The sequence below is a fragment of the Aptenodytes patagonicus genome, chromosome Z (genome assembly GCF_965638725.1).
Source record: "Aptenodytes patagonicus chromosome Z, bAptPat1.pri.cur, whole genome shotgun sequence".
Lineage (NCBI taxonomy): Eukaryota > Metazoa > Chordata > Aves > Sphenisciformes > Spheniscidae > Aptenodytes > Aptenodytes patagonicus.
In genome coordinates, this window is record NC_134982.1 from 43108052 (window position 1) to 43122671 (window position 14620).

The 14620-nt window shown below is 41.1% G+C and overlaps 1 protein-coding gene across 1 annotated transcript in view; it reads right to left on the reverse strand.

Moving 5' to 3' along the window:
* The window catches only part of LOC143172802 (guanine nucleotide-binding protein subunit alpha-14), an 84653-nt gene that overhangs the window by 34315 nt on the left and 35718 nt on the right, over window positions 1-14620 (reverse strand). The window contains exon 2 of the mRNA XM_076362595.1: window positions 10275-10459. Coding sequence (XP_076218710.1) covers window positions 10275-10459 — 185 coding nt within the window. The remainder of the gene's footprint in view (window positions 1-10274; window positions 10460-14620) is intronic.

Genomic DNA, 14620 nt, shown 5'->3' on the forward strand with positions numbered 1-14620 from the left:
GTCTTGGGCTTAGCGACCATGAAATGATAGAATTCTCGCTTCTTGGTGAAGTAAGGACGGGGGCCAGCAAAACCACAACCATGGACTTCTGGAGGGCGGACTTTGGCCTGTTCAGGACGCTGGTTGAGAGAGTCCCGTGGGAGACGGTCCTGAAGGGCAAACGGGTCCAGGAAGGCTGGACAATCTTCAAGAAGGAAGTCTCAAAGGCGCAGGAGCAGGCTGTCCCTGTACGCCGTAAGAAGAATGGGTGGGGAAGATGACCGACCTGGCTGAACGGGGAGCTCTTGCTGGGACTCAGGAAAAAAAGGAGAGTTTACCGCTTGTGGCAGAAGGGGCAGGCGACTCAAGAAGAGTACAGGGATCTCGTTAGGTCGTGCAGAGAAGAAATGAGAAAGGCAAAAGCCCAGCTAGAACGCAACCTGGCCGCTGTCGTTAAAGACAACAAAAAAAGTTTTTACAAATATATTAATGACAAGAAGAGAGCCAAGGAGAATCTCCATCCTTTATTGGATGTGGGGGGGAACATTGTCACCGAGGATGAGGAAAAGGCTGAGGTACTCAATGCCTTCTTGGCCTCAGTCTTTAACACGCAGACCAGTTATCCTCAGGGTACTCGGCCCCCCGAGCTGGAAGACGGAGACGGCGAGCAGGATGAACCCCCCCATAATCCAAGAGGAAGCAGTCAATGACCTGCTACGCCACCTGGACACTCACAAGTCTATGGGGCCGGATGGGATCCACCCGAGAGTGCTGAGGGAGCTGGCGGAGGTGCTCGCCAAGCCGCTCTCCATCATTTATCAGCAGTCCTGGTTAACGGGGGAGGTCCCGGATGACTGGAGGCTTGCCAATGTGACGCCCATCCACAAGAAGGGCCGGAAGGAGGATCCAGGGAACTACAGGCCTGTCAGCCTGACCTCGGTGCCGAGGAAGATTATGGAACGGTTCATCTTGAGGGCGCTCACAAGGCATGAGCGGGACAACCAGGGGATCCGGCCTAGCCAGCACGGATTCATGAAAGGCAGGTCCTGCTTGACCAACCTGATCTCCTTCTATGACCAGGTGACCCGCCTAGTGGATGAGGGAAAGGCTGTGGATGTGGTCTACCTGGACTTCAGCAAGGCCTTTGACACTGTCTCCCACAGCATTCTCCTCGAGAAGCTGGCGGCTCACGGCTTAGACAGGTGGACTCTGCGCTGGGTCAAAAACTGGCTGGACAGCCAGGCCCAGAGAGTTGTGGTGAATGGAGTTACATCCAGTTGGCGGCCGGTCACGAGCGGTGTTCCCCAGGGCTCAGTACTGGGGCCGGTCTTGTTTAATATCTTTATTGATGATCTGGATGAGGGGATTGAGTGCTCCCTCATGCAGTTTGCAGACGACACCAAGCTGGGCGGGAGTGTTGATCTGCTCGAGGGTAGGAAGGCTCTGCAGAGGGACCTGGACAGGCTGGATCGATGGGCCCAGGCCAACTGTATGAGGTTCAACAAGGCCAAGTGCCGGGTCCTGCACTTTGGCCACAACAACCCCATGCAGCGCTACACGCCTGGGGAAGAGTGGCTGGAAAGCTGCCTGTCGGAAAAGGACCTGGGGGTGCTGGTCGACAGCCGGCTGAACATGAGCCGGCAGTGTGCCCAGGCGGCCAAGAAGGCCAATGGCATCCTGGCCTGTATCAGAAATAGTGTGGCCAGCAGGAGCAGGGAAGTGATCGTGCCCCTGTACTCGGCCCTGGTGAGGCCCCACCTCGAATACGGTGTTCAGTTTTGGGCCCCTCACTACAAGAAGGACATTGAGGTGCTGGAGCGTGTCCAGAGAAGAGGGCAACGAGGCTGGTGAGGGGTCTGGAGAACAAGTTTTATGAGGAGCGGCTGAGGGAACTGGGACTGTTTAGCCTGGAGAAAAGGAGGCTGAGGGGAGACCTCATCGCTCTCTACAACTACCTGAAAGGAGGTTGTAGCGAGGTGGGTGTTGGTCTTTTCTCCCAAGTAACAAGTGATAGGACAAGAGGAAATGGCCTCAAGTTGTGGCAGGGGAGGTTTAGATTGGATGTAAGGAAAAATTTCTTTACTGAAAGAGTGGTGAAACATTGGAACAGGCTGCCCAGGGAAGTGGTGGAGTCCCCATCCCTGGAGGTATTTAAAAGACGTGTAGATGAGGCGCTTAGGGACATGGTTTAGTGGGCATGGTGGTGTTGGGTTGACGGTTGGACTCGATGATCTTAGAGGTCTTTTCCAACCTCAATGATTCTATGATTCTATTCTATGATTCTAATATAATGGTCCTTAGAACCACTTCATACAGTGCAAGAATATATAAGTTAAATTCAAGAAAAGGACAAAAGAACAATATGCATCAGGTTTCAATACGCGTAAGGGGAAAAAAAAAAAGTAAAAAAATGGCACCATGGTGTTTGCTAGGAAATAGACTAACACTAAAAACACTTCATCATTGTGGTAAATTCATCCCAAAGAATAACTTTGTCGGCAGATCATAAATCCACAAAATGTGTCACAGGCTTTAGCACTAAGGAAAGAGCAGGCCTAGAGGAGTTTTCTAGCTGCTTCTCTTTCTGAAGTGGCTTTTTCATTTTTAACATGACAGCAGATGCTGATTTAAGTGATTTTGGCTGAGTTGGTACTAACTGGTCTTTTCATCTGCCATTAATTTATTTGTCTTCTTGTTCATTAAGAGATTTAATTGCAGCAACATAGAAATTTGCCAATTTTCCTTTAGAAAAATACCCATTAAACTTTCTATTAAAAAAAATCCTTAGATATTCCATTGCAAGGAGTTAGTCCCATATTACAGTAAGTATTTCTATAAAATAGTATGTCCTTCTTCTAAGAATTAGGAGTTTTCAACTGTATGCACTCACTCATTTCTATCTTAATAAAAAGCAGTATGGAAGGAAGACCGCACAAGAAAACTTCATGAACTGGAAAAAGTTGTTAGCAAAAACAGTCACACAGCCTTTCACATGGAGAACATGTCTTTTATACAGCCAGTTGTGTGCAGATATCAAAAGCGTCCAGCTGCAACACACATTTTCAAGTATCTTCCTCTCAGGACTGATTCAACCTCTGGCTCCTCATGCCAGATCCGAAAATGCAGGCTTTTGTGTTGTTTTAAACGTTAGTTTCTTAGAGCTTTTGACAAATCAGTCATTAAAAAATGACAATTTATTGTTGCTTTGTGATTGAGAGTAATTTTTTCCTCATTCTGCTAACCAAGGGCTCTGAGAGATGAACTCTGGCTAATTTTGTTGTGACAACTACAGATGTGAACTTGCCAGATTGAACTTGGGCGACGGAGCCAGCGGCGTATGCTTCCATCCTAACTCTGATGCAGAAACAGCAAGTTCTGACAGAGAAGCCGTGTGAGAAAATGTATTCAGCCACAGCAGCCTTCGTACAGTGACCTTGTTTCAGCCTCTATAGCAAAGTTTTCCCACTTTTTTATCTCTCTAACCCACAGCACAGAGCATAACTGGACTCTGCTCCATCTTCTGCACCATTAGCAGACTTGTTTACCAAGCTTCCCTTGGTTTCAGTTGCCAATAAATAATGCTTTCGCAGCCACAAAGGCGGCAATGGAGTTATTCAGTTGTTACAAAGGAAGGAATATGGGGAACAGAAAGGATATTCGGTCTGCAGAACATTAAAGCCTGCTCTGAAAAGCCAAAAAATCTTAACCACTCCTACATATCCTTCTAGTATTTGCCCTTACATGCAATCTTTCACTTCGAAGTACAAAACTAAGTCTGAAGTCTTCACTTATGATCTCTACAGCATTAATTAATTTTTCCCATCACCACTGTCCTTCCTTCTCACTGTCAGATCACTTCTTATCTATATGTATTGTTTATGCCAGTAAGATTTATAACATTGTAAAGTAAGAGGAGAACGAGGCACAACGAATTCACTGTTGGCTGAAGGGCTTCTGCCCAATCATTCACAATGCACTAAAATCAAGCCTGGTTACTTACATGCTGTGTGCTTGTGTACTTCTGTGTGTTATGTCAAATGCTGCATAGAAATAGTACCTATAAAGTTAGAACATTTTAGATGAAAGGCCACGTCAACATAAAAAGCCTCAGTGAATTCCAGAAGATACAGATATGACGTTTTCTGGAAAAAGTCTAACAAAGTATGAACTCTGAGAAGTACCCAACTTTGGTAGATCTACTGGTGTACCTCTGGCCAAACTTCCATATTTATGAAAATATAGGCCCTATTATTGGTCAGAAAACTTTTAACTTTTCTCACCATGAACCCAGTATCCACCAGTATTTACTTTTCTTAAAAACAACAGAATTTAAAGTATAGGTGCACTTGCTAGTATTTTAAGAGAAAATATGTTCCTTCTAAAGAAGGAATTAGGCACCAACCTCAAAGATCAGGAGACCTAAGAAATTAAAAATCACCGCTATCACAAATGCAACTCAGTTTAGAGACTCAAATAAGTCAATTCAGGCCAAACTTTCTTAAAAATCCAATACATACACACAGTCTTTCTCCCATCCTTCACTACTTTGGCAGAAACCTTAAATGTATATGCTTTTTAAGACATACTTTTTTCTCCTTTCTGCTCTTCTGCTTGTGATACTGCTCCAGTTACAGTTTTTTACATGTTTTTTTCCTAAAACATCCAAAAGGCAGTTATAATTAGTTGAAAGAATCGGAAAGGTTAGCTCTGTTTCTGGTAAGCTAAACCAGCTCCCCTAGTGCAAAAGACCAAAAGCAAAATGAAAATACATACAACTTAAACATAAGATTTTACTGACAGAAAGGAACCCAAAGCCACAAAACAAAGAAAAAAAAAAAGCCCACCTTGAACTAAATAACAAGAAGACGACACAAAACTTGGAATTAATTCATGAGTAAGTTAGAAGGAAAACTCTGTTAGATTTCTGGTAACTCTGAGACTTTAAAGGGTAAAGAAATACCTGAAGATTTCTAACCAACAGCCAATTATTTTGAGGAACAAATGAATACAGCAATTTCACTAGAAAACAGGAAAGTGGGTAGTTGGAGCTTGCAGGCTAAGAAAAAAAGCAAAAGCATGTCAATATTGCTTTTGCATTTAGGTGTGTCCAGAAACTATTTAGGAAGGAAGTCTGCTAGCAGCCCATGATTCCGAATTTACCAAAGAAGAAGAGGAAGAAACAAAAAACAACTCTAAACCTAGCCAGTCACATTTACTTAAATTCAATGGAGCAATGCAAACAATGACACAAACAACCTCTCTAGTATTGGCGGGGATAAGTAAATGAAATAGATCCCAGTATTCACCCTCATCAACAAGATGGCATGGTAGAGAAACTCAGAAGTTTTTGAAGTAAAAGGAAGCCATGGTCCATGTATTTACAGGCCTGTACAGCACTCCCATAGGTCTCTTAATAATAATTTGTAACTAGTGTTATTGTTTATAAGCACACACTTCTACTATGACATACCAGAGTAAGAACTCCACCATTCAAGGCAGTGGTATTACTGGATACAGTCCCATCAGGGGTCTGGCAACTTTTAAATACAATAAGGCATTCTGATGAATTCTGATTGTAATAAAAGAGTACTTTTAAAAGCATGAAGTAATATTAATACCATCAGATTACTCTGATGGTGATAAAGCACCTGCTATGGTTTCTCTGCTAAGGTCTAAAAAAATGAAGAGAAGAAAGAACTCTGTTATGTCATTTTCCACATCTTCAAATGCAAACATGCAATGAAATCAACCAATAATTACTCTTCACTGTGTTTTCCATTTGTCCCAGCTACATGGCTTCCTTCAGTAATTCCCAAATCTCATCTTACTGTACTTGCCTTTTTGCATCCCCCTTTTCTGACATAAGTTAATTACCTGTCCCGTAAAATCCACTTGGCACTGTAGTACTTCTTTTGTTCAGAAAAATACTAGTTTTGCTGACACACACTTATGCCACGGCAACTTTGTAAGACAGAAGGACACTAGATTACTACTTTTTGAAAGCAAGAAATGTTTTGGAGATGCAACGTGACGACCTCTTTCTGAAATGCATTTTTACACAGTATTCTGTTTTTCTCCTTAGGAAAAAAGTAATTGTTCATACTGCTACAAATATCTGTTGTTAATTGCAAACATATGCACTGTCATCTTACCAGGGTATTTTAAAAAACAAACCAATCCACAACAACAGGACTGAATTCCTATTCTATGAGCCTCATCCTGAACAGCTATATAAAAAGGTCTTCCCAGTAGGTTAAGTGCATACTTTTTTTTTTTTAAATGCAAGTAAGTTGAAATTTCTAATGTTGCCTTAAGCGGAGAAGGAAAAGAAAGTTATTTTCCTGCAATACAGGATACATGGTAGTTTGGAAGATGAGGGAAAAGTTTTGGTGAACTAGTATTTCAAAATCTCTGTTGCATCTCTAGTTCAGATAGGCTTAAACAACTTGTTTCTTCTGCATATTTGTCATACAGCAAGAACTAACATTATCCAGCAAGATGTGACTGACCGGCACAGTCAAGCAACCAAGAAATATTTTTAAATCTGCCTTTTAAGATTGACATATACTCACAAAAGGAATGCTATATTTTCCCTTCCTCCAACATCACCTGATTTCATCCTCCTCCTGTTTGAAGTTTTCTTTTCCTACACTTTGAGTTGATTAAAAAAAAATTCGGACAGCAAAAAAGAGCTTTCACTACTTCTCAGCTATCAGCCGATTTTTTATTTCTCTGTGCCTCACATGTACATTCTTTCTTTCATTTACTTATCTCAATAGTCACATTACCTTAATCACAATTTCTCAAAGAGGCCAAGAGCCAGGCTGCCATTAGCTTTCATCTTGCTTTTTGGCAGTCTCTATTATCATATGGAAAGAAGAAGTGTTTGTAAAAGTAGTTGATTCAAGCCCTCACACAAAAGACTATCCTCAGGGACTGTAAATCATGTTGTACTGTAACTGGCTACTTAACTAACACTCAATTTACCAATTTCCACTCTACAACACTGAAAAAAGTGACATATAGATAATAAGTATTATCTCCACTCCACCCCCACCCCCCAACTAGTGCACCTCTAGCAGAAAATTTCATAGAGTGGTTGTAACAGGAAAAAAAGAAAGGGGGGGGGTGTCAAACAATCCATTCCAAAACTGTGGGGTTTAGATAGTACCATAATAACTCCTTGAATAATTAGGTTCCTAAACACCTGCAGGACTTTTGCTTAAAATATACCCAAAACATGCTACGGTACCTTCCAACTTCAAATTGAGGATGAGACAAAGTATTCCAAGTAACACACCACCTGAAATTAGGATAAAAACTGCCTGCTCAGTTAAAGTTAAAGGTCAAGCATGACTATACAGGTAAGTAAATCATCCAAGCAACTTCAAACTGATACAAAACAAAAACCCCTTCCCATCTCAATGCAGCACCTACAGAAAGTCATGACCATTGACTTAAATACTTGCAGTCGACAACAGCAGTAAGAAACCTCTTCAAACATCTTCTATAAAACTTGCTTTTATTTGCAAACATTAAGAGGATTAAGAGGCCTTTTTGGACATTCTGTCCATATATGAGTTACGGACTTTCACCACATCACACTTACAGGGAAGAGGCACTCTGCAAAGAACAATCCGTTCTCCGCTACAAAAACATTAAATGAAGATATTCAGCAGCCAGAGCAGGGCCCACAGAGGATAAAACCTGACCTGGCCAAAGCACAAACTGGATACAAGAAAAACAAACAAAAACTAATGAACAGGCCAGAGGGTAACAAATTTTTCAGGGAAAAGGCGGCATGCCGTGGAGAAGACGGGCATACTGAAACGTGGAGGAGCATGTCGGACAACTTCTGCATGGTCACCGGACACGCCTCTGCAATACAATTACGACAGCAGAATCACAACTCCTCTGTTTATCACTGTTCTTGTCCACCGTTTTTCATTACAGGCTTAAGATCTTTTAATGAAAGGCAAGTACAAGATTTATAGTACTGTGCATTAAATTCATCACCTAAATAAAAGCTCGAAGTGCAGTCGTCTCCTGCAAAGTGACCGGGGCGACGCATGGTTATTTTCACGTCGTCTCTCAAGAGCTTCCCCGTGCTGCGAGAGGCTGGAAGAGTTAACGCCCGTCCCCAACACCGCGGCGAAGCCGGTGGCGGGCCGCAGGGCAGCGGCGGGCCGCAGGCGGGAGGCGGGGGCCGCGGGGGGCGGGCCGCGGGGGGCGCAGCGCCGCGCTCCGATAGGCCCGCACCACGCACGGCCCGAGGCCATACGGAGATCACCTGAGGAAGGGGCTCGCGACCACCCCCACGGTGGCGCCTGCGCAGGAGAGCGGGAGTTACGCAACTCCCCGAGGGGCGTGACCGGCGCGGCCGAGAGGCGGGGCCTAGACTATAAAAGGCGCCACTGCCAGGAGCCACGTGCGCGGCCGCCGCCGGAGGCCGGGGAGGTCTGGGGCGGTCGCGGCGGGATGCAGGGGTGGGGAGACCGGCCTCGCTCTGGTCGGTCGGTCGTTCCTTCTCATACATGCCTCGGTAGCATCCACGCCGTCTGTTACTACGCCTTCCAAGTTTAAGTTGCTTGTGCCATAAATAAAGCGTTTAATTGATCGCCTGGTGGTGTTTCACCTTAATTCAGCCCAAGGGAATCGTGAAACCGCTACGACCCCCCCCGAGTCACCCGATCTGGGTCATAACACATGCGTAAGCGAAAATGACTTCACTTTCTAAATGCCACTGAAGCTGAGCTTGCGGAGCTGTGTTCTTAGCGCTCTCTTACCTTTAATAAAGAAGCACAACACCAAATTCTGCCTCTCTCCAACAGCTGTAAAACAGCATTATCATCTTCTGAATCTGAAGACAGTGGCAGCACAGCTATTGTCAAGAACACAATCTAGCCAGAATAGCGTGTTACGGGAACGTATCCAGCGTAGCTCTTGGAGCCCAGAATGAGAAAAACTTGGCTGTTTGTTAAGTCTTTGTATTTTGTTCTTAAGGGGAAGAAAAAAAAACCAAACCCAAAACTCAGGCAGTGCAAATGTATTTCTTCAAGTAGATTCTGATTATCATAATTTTTCATCAAAGTACACACATCTGAATTACGATGAAGTATATTCACAATCGTATTTGCTCTTTCTGTAACTGCTGCCGCCTTAAGCATCTAAAGGTGTTCTACAAACAACTTACTAACCCTCAGAATATTTTTCTTATGTAGGAAAGAATTACCCTAATGCCTCAGCTCTCTGAAGTCCAAAATTTGTTTCTGCTGACACCATCTATTCTTTTGTGATAAAAAAATAAAATAATTTTAATTTGCCGGTCCTTTATTTTAAACAACATTTTCTATCCCTCTTCTCTATAACCCTAAGGAGAATAAATAACACAAACCAACTTAAATAATAAAAAATCTGATCATAATTTTGGTTTTTTGTATTGTTCATATGCAATCATATTTTCTGAATGAAAAGTAAGCTATCAACTGTATTTTCTTCATATAGTACTTCAGTTAAAAAACCCGTAAATTCTACAAATTATTTCTGCCTTGACACTTCCTACACAGTCATCCCTATCTTAACACTAAAATTTAGCCAACTGGAAATCTCTCATTTTAAACAAATACCACCCAATAATTTGCCTATATATTCATAATGATACTTGAGCAACTGATGCAACAGATGGATGCAAAGGATGCACTGATTTAAGTGAAGCAGATTTTTTTTTTTTTTATAGTTCTATAATCCTAAGCACTGAAACCAAAAATGTAATTGTATAACGTATATTGAAACTAAAAAATGGTTGGAGAAGACATTCTACATTATCAAGTTATTTAAGTACATAAAAGTTACTACCAAATCCATAAAAGGGCTCTAGGTGGCATGTTTCAAGGTATACCAGCACCAAGCAGATCTGATGTTTTCCTACAACAGACCCAAAATTCCTCGTTCTGGAGCTCTACTGACAAACCAGGCTCTGTCTGCATAGTCCTGTCATGCACAGTCTAACTCTACAACTTAGATTCCAAAAAACTTATTTTTTTGGTACTTATTGCCAGCTTGCAACTTTGAAAATTCTCCCTTCCTAGCCAGCTCCATCCCACCCCGGCTTACCCTGACCCTCTTTCCACTAGGAACTCCCCGTTGTTCTGTAGAATCAGATGGTGAGGCACCAAACTCCCTACAAGACACATGGATAGTTAAGGTTCTGCCTGTAGAAGGCTATGACTCAAGTAATTTGTGTAGAAACTGAAATTTCAGGGGCTGAAACTAGAATTTTCTTTGTACTGGCTTACCTCATTCTCCTTGGATGTGTACTGTATCTTGAGAGTATCCATGGCTCTGATCATCGCTTGCACTGCAGTAAATATGTTTTGGTAAACCAGTTTTGTGAAGCTTTTCCTGTCTTCTTCTGTGTAACCTGATCCATGAATAATCCTCATTTGTTTAATGAACGTACTCTTGCCACTTTCTCCTGTGCCTGGGGGAGGGGGAAAGAGGAGAGAGACAAAAAGCATTGTGTTTGCAAATCCTGGCAGTTGAGAATATTTGTAAATACACATACAAGGATGTGCACCATATCTGAGCATGCGTAAGAGACACCATTAACTGTAGTATCATTTCTGAATTTTCCATTCTCCATAATCTATATTGTTTTAGTCAAAATATTTGTATTTCTGGGTTTGGGAGGGGTTTTTTGGTAAAAGATCTATATATAAGTATCTTATCATAATACGTCCTACAATGTTTAATCTAAGCATCCTGTAGGTAGAAGTCAGACTACAAAATGAGCATGGTAGATGAGTACAAAAGAAAGAAATTTTGTTTGTGTAAGGATCAAATTCCTCAACATTGAGAAATTTGTACAAAGTTTATGCACCATTTACACCTTAACAATAAAGCCTGCACTAATCCTGAATTTGGGGAAGAATTTTATCATTACACCACATTACGTAGTTTCACATTTCTACCGATTCTTATATAAATACTGATTGAAAACATGCTAACTGAAATTACGAAAAATGCATTCATTACTGTCAGCTACTCTGGAAATTATTGATTCTATTCAAAAAAACCCCTAACAAACATATTATAAAGTCATATATGAACTTACATCATTCATGTAATATTTTGCATGTACATAATGCTTTAAGCCCATTTACAGGACATAACAGTGTATTTCCTAACATTTTTCAGGACATAAGCCTTGTTCCTCTGTTCTTTCCTATTAGCCTTACAACAGAAAAATGTCTGCACTGACTCATATCAAGGGTCCATTCAGGCAGCGTCCCGTCTCCAACCAAGTTTGTAAGTGGTAGCCAAGAGACGAGTAAAAAGAGGGGCCCAGATACATGACACTTCCTCCACAAAACCCTCTCTGCATCTTAAAAGTTAGGATTTAGCATTCAGCTAATGATGTTCTAAGCTACCTATTTGGTAGCCCTACTGTACCTCTCAAGTACTTGGGCAGGTTTCTCCTTAAAGCCATGGAAACTTTTTGCGTCCTCAACACATTTTAGTAAGGAGTTTCAGAGCTTTATCACCCATGATATGTCATTTGTTCTGAGCCTGGATCCATCAGCTTCATTTTGGTTCTTGTATTCAAGAAATCTTCCCCCCTGCCTTCTCCACACACTCTTGATTTTATACACCTCTATCATATTGTATTGGGTTTATGTGGCAAGGTTTTGAATCATTACTGCCAAAATATGGAATACACATTCTACTGACTAGGTCAAGAGACAGAATATTCTCAAAAGGTGAGATGGAAATACATTAGTTAATGTCACATATTTATACTCCTTCCAGTCACTTCAAGCATTCTTTTTTTTTCCCTCTGTTTTCAACTACCAACTGCCACGTAGGTAAGTGTTACCTACCCAAATCCACTTTCTCAATTAAAAGAAATATTGGAATTTTGCCAGTTAATTTAAGGAGTAAAACATTATATCTGTTTTGGCCATTGTCTCTTTTGTCCTTAACTCCTCCTTTGCCCGTCAGCTTTATTTTCCAAGTCTAATATCTCAATTCTTTATGGAGAAAACAACAAACAAAAAAACCCAAACCCCCAAACGACGCAACTTTATGCTTATTCTCTTAAGGACTTTGTGTGTGCAACTTCATTACATAAATGAGCAGACTGTGAGTACAGCCACAACAAAACTAGAAGGCTGTAATTGCTAAGGACAGAGCAAAGCTAACTAACTAGTTTTGCTAACCATAGCACCATTAAGAACAACACAACAGGAGCTTTGGCAGAGGTGATAAAGCCTACTGTAAATCCTGGATCCACACTTGAGCAGTTCAAATGACTGAGATCGGGGTTGCTCTTCACCATTATCAGCTCTCAAATGGCAACGATACCTTCATCTACAGTGTAGACCTGTCCATGTGTTCACTTCCACTTGCCTTACATGAATAGATGTAACTCAGTTAGTAAGCAAATATATTTCATCTGTTGCTGCATGACAACAGGTTTCACTCTTGTCCTGGCACCTGTGCCTCACTCAACAGCTCTGGTGCTGACAAGGGCCAAATCACTGGATATCTGTATGAGTAAGCCCCTCGTCCCAGCAGAAGCAAGAGAAGTCCGTTATCACCTTCCCAATTGTCCCTGTTCTCAAGCGTGATAAACATGATGAAGTCAAAATGCCATAAGTAAAACAAAAAGGTGAGGTACAGGGTAATAAAAGTAATGTTTGATGCCATCTTTAGACCAAAATCTAGTATTAAACCTCTTCTCCAGTTATGAGTGGCTACTAGAAAAGGCTCACTGACAGAATCTTGTTTATAGCTATAGCTGACTTATCAGCTTTGTAAAACTCAGTAGCCTCAAGCCTCTGCTCTCAAGCCTCTATGGCAGGCCACATTTCTGACTCTCTTTAAAGAAAAATAGCTATTTTTATTAAGAAAAATAGCTATTTCATGGGCAGAATTAATTATGAGAATAAAGATACCAACATTTAGTAATTAAATTAGATTTGCTGCTTGCATTAAAAACTAAACTATATTTAAACAGGATCTGCAGTATTTTGTAATTGCAGTTGTTACGCTTGTTCAACTGGCAGAAGGAAACATCTTTCTGTAACTGCAGGATTAACAGTTTGATACACAGAACTAAATGGTGCTAGTGTGCAAACGTGGACATAACAAAAGTGGCTTTCAAGTAAATAATCCTGACTTACTGAAAATTTATAAGGTTAGAGCAACAAAAATTTATGTTTTTAAAACAACAGAGGCGGAAAAACTATACAGAATGAAATTCTGTTTATTTCAAGGAGGAGACCCGAAGCAGGAGAAAGGAAATTTTTGAGGTTTATCAGAAAGAAAAATCTTTAGAGTCATTCAGCAATCTTGGAGGATTATTCTGCCCATTCTGTTAACTTCTTTCATGGAGGTACCATATTGAATATTGAAATTAGCTTCACAATGTAATGCACATAGTTACACAACAACAAAGCCACAACTGTTTCCATTACTATGAGGCAGGGACAAGACAGTGTTTCTAATGACCTGGGGAAAAGCCAAAGCAGATTTCATCTCTACGACTCATACACAGTTAGTTCCTGTTTTCCAATAGAAATGTAACCCAAAAATAAAATGTGTTTTCACTTCTCTTGTTCATTTACCAATCACCATTCCTGGTATCTGTGCCAGGCATATTTTGAAGTATTATCTGCACTTTTTACTAACCAACAATACAAAAAAAACCCCTCCATAAACGTATAAAGAAACAAATTTGGCAAGGGGGGACCAACCAAAAAAACAACCCTCCAAAAAACAGCAGCAATTTCAGATTCTCCGTTCATATTCTGTAGGATTCAGAACCATCTTCCAAATCCGTTACCAGGGAAACAGCTCTCATTCATTCTAAAATCCCACATGTTAAAAGCACATTCTGATGACTTTTCCCCTGCTGATGACAGGGAACATGATTAAGAATAAGAGTTTTGCAATTTCAGAAGTTAAATTAACAGAGGGAGAGGCTCCAAACATATTTAATAATCACCATCAAAAGCTCTGTAGATAAAAAAATATACCTTTTTTAAATAATTTATAGGTCCATGTAGAGTAGTGCTATGCATATAGCTGAATGTCTGCTTCTGCACTGGCACCACGTTTGACACCTACATAACTCACTATTTCAATGTTATTTCTGCTACTAAGTACAACTAAGACAACATATCTGCAAGTAAGCCATTCAATTACAGGATTCTTAGAAAAACAAAAAAAGCTTAAATACATACATTTTTAGCAAGGAACAATTATTTAAAGCAAAAGTTCCATAGCTCATTCTGGTCTTTTGCGCTATAAAAGTACAGGATCGAGTTAGTCTTGATTCCATTACTCTAAGTCATTCCAAACACCTTGAAGGAAAGCATCAAAGCAAAATCAGCATTGGAACCAAAACTTACCACCTCTGGTCAAATCCTCCAAGGTTTTGCACATGGGATATGAGGCTTTGTAAAACAGTTCATATGCTTAACATGTAAAAGCTACCACCCCCCCAAAAAAAAGCGTCTGCTACTGTTGAAAATATTAATACTAGAAGTACTTTTAAAATAGATTTATAAAAAAATAGAAAAGGAGATCACAGAAGATGCAGGCACACGTGTGCGTGTGTATGCTATAAAACTGGTAG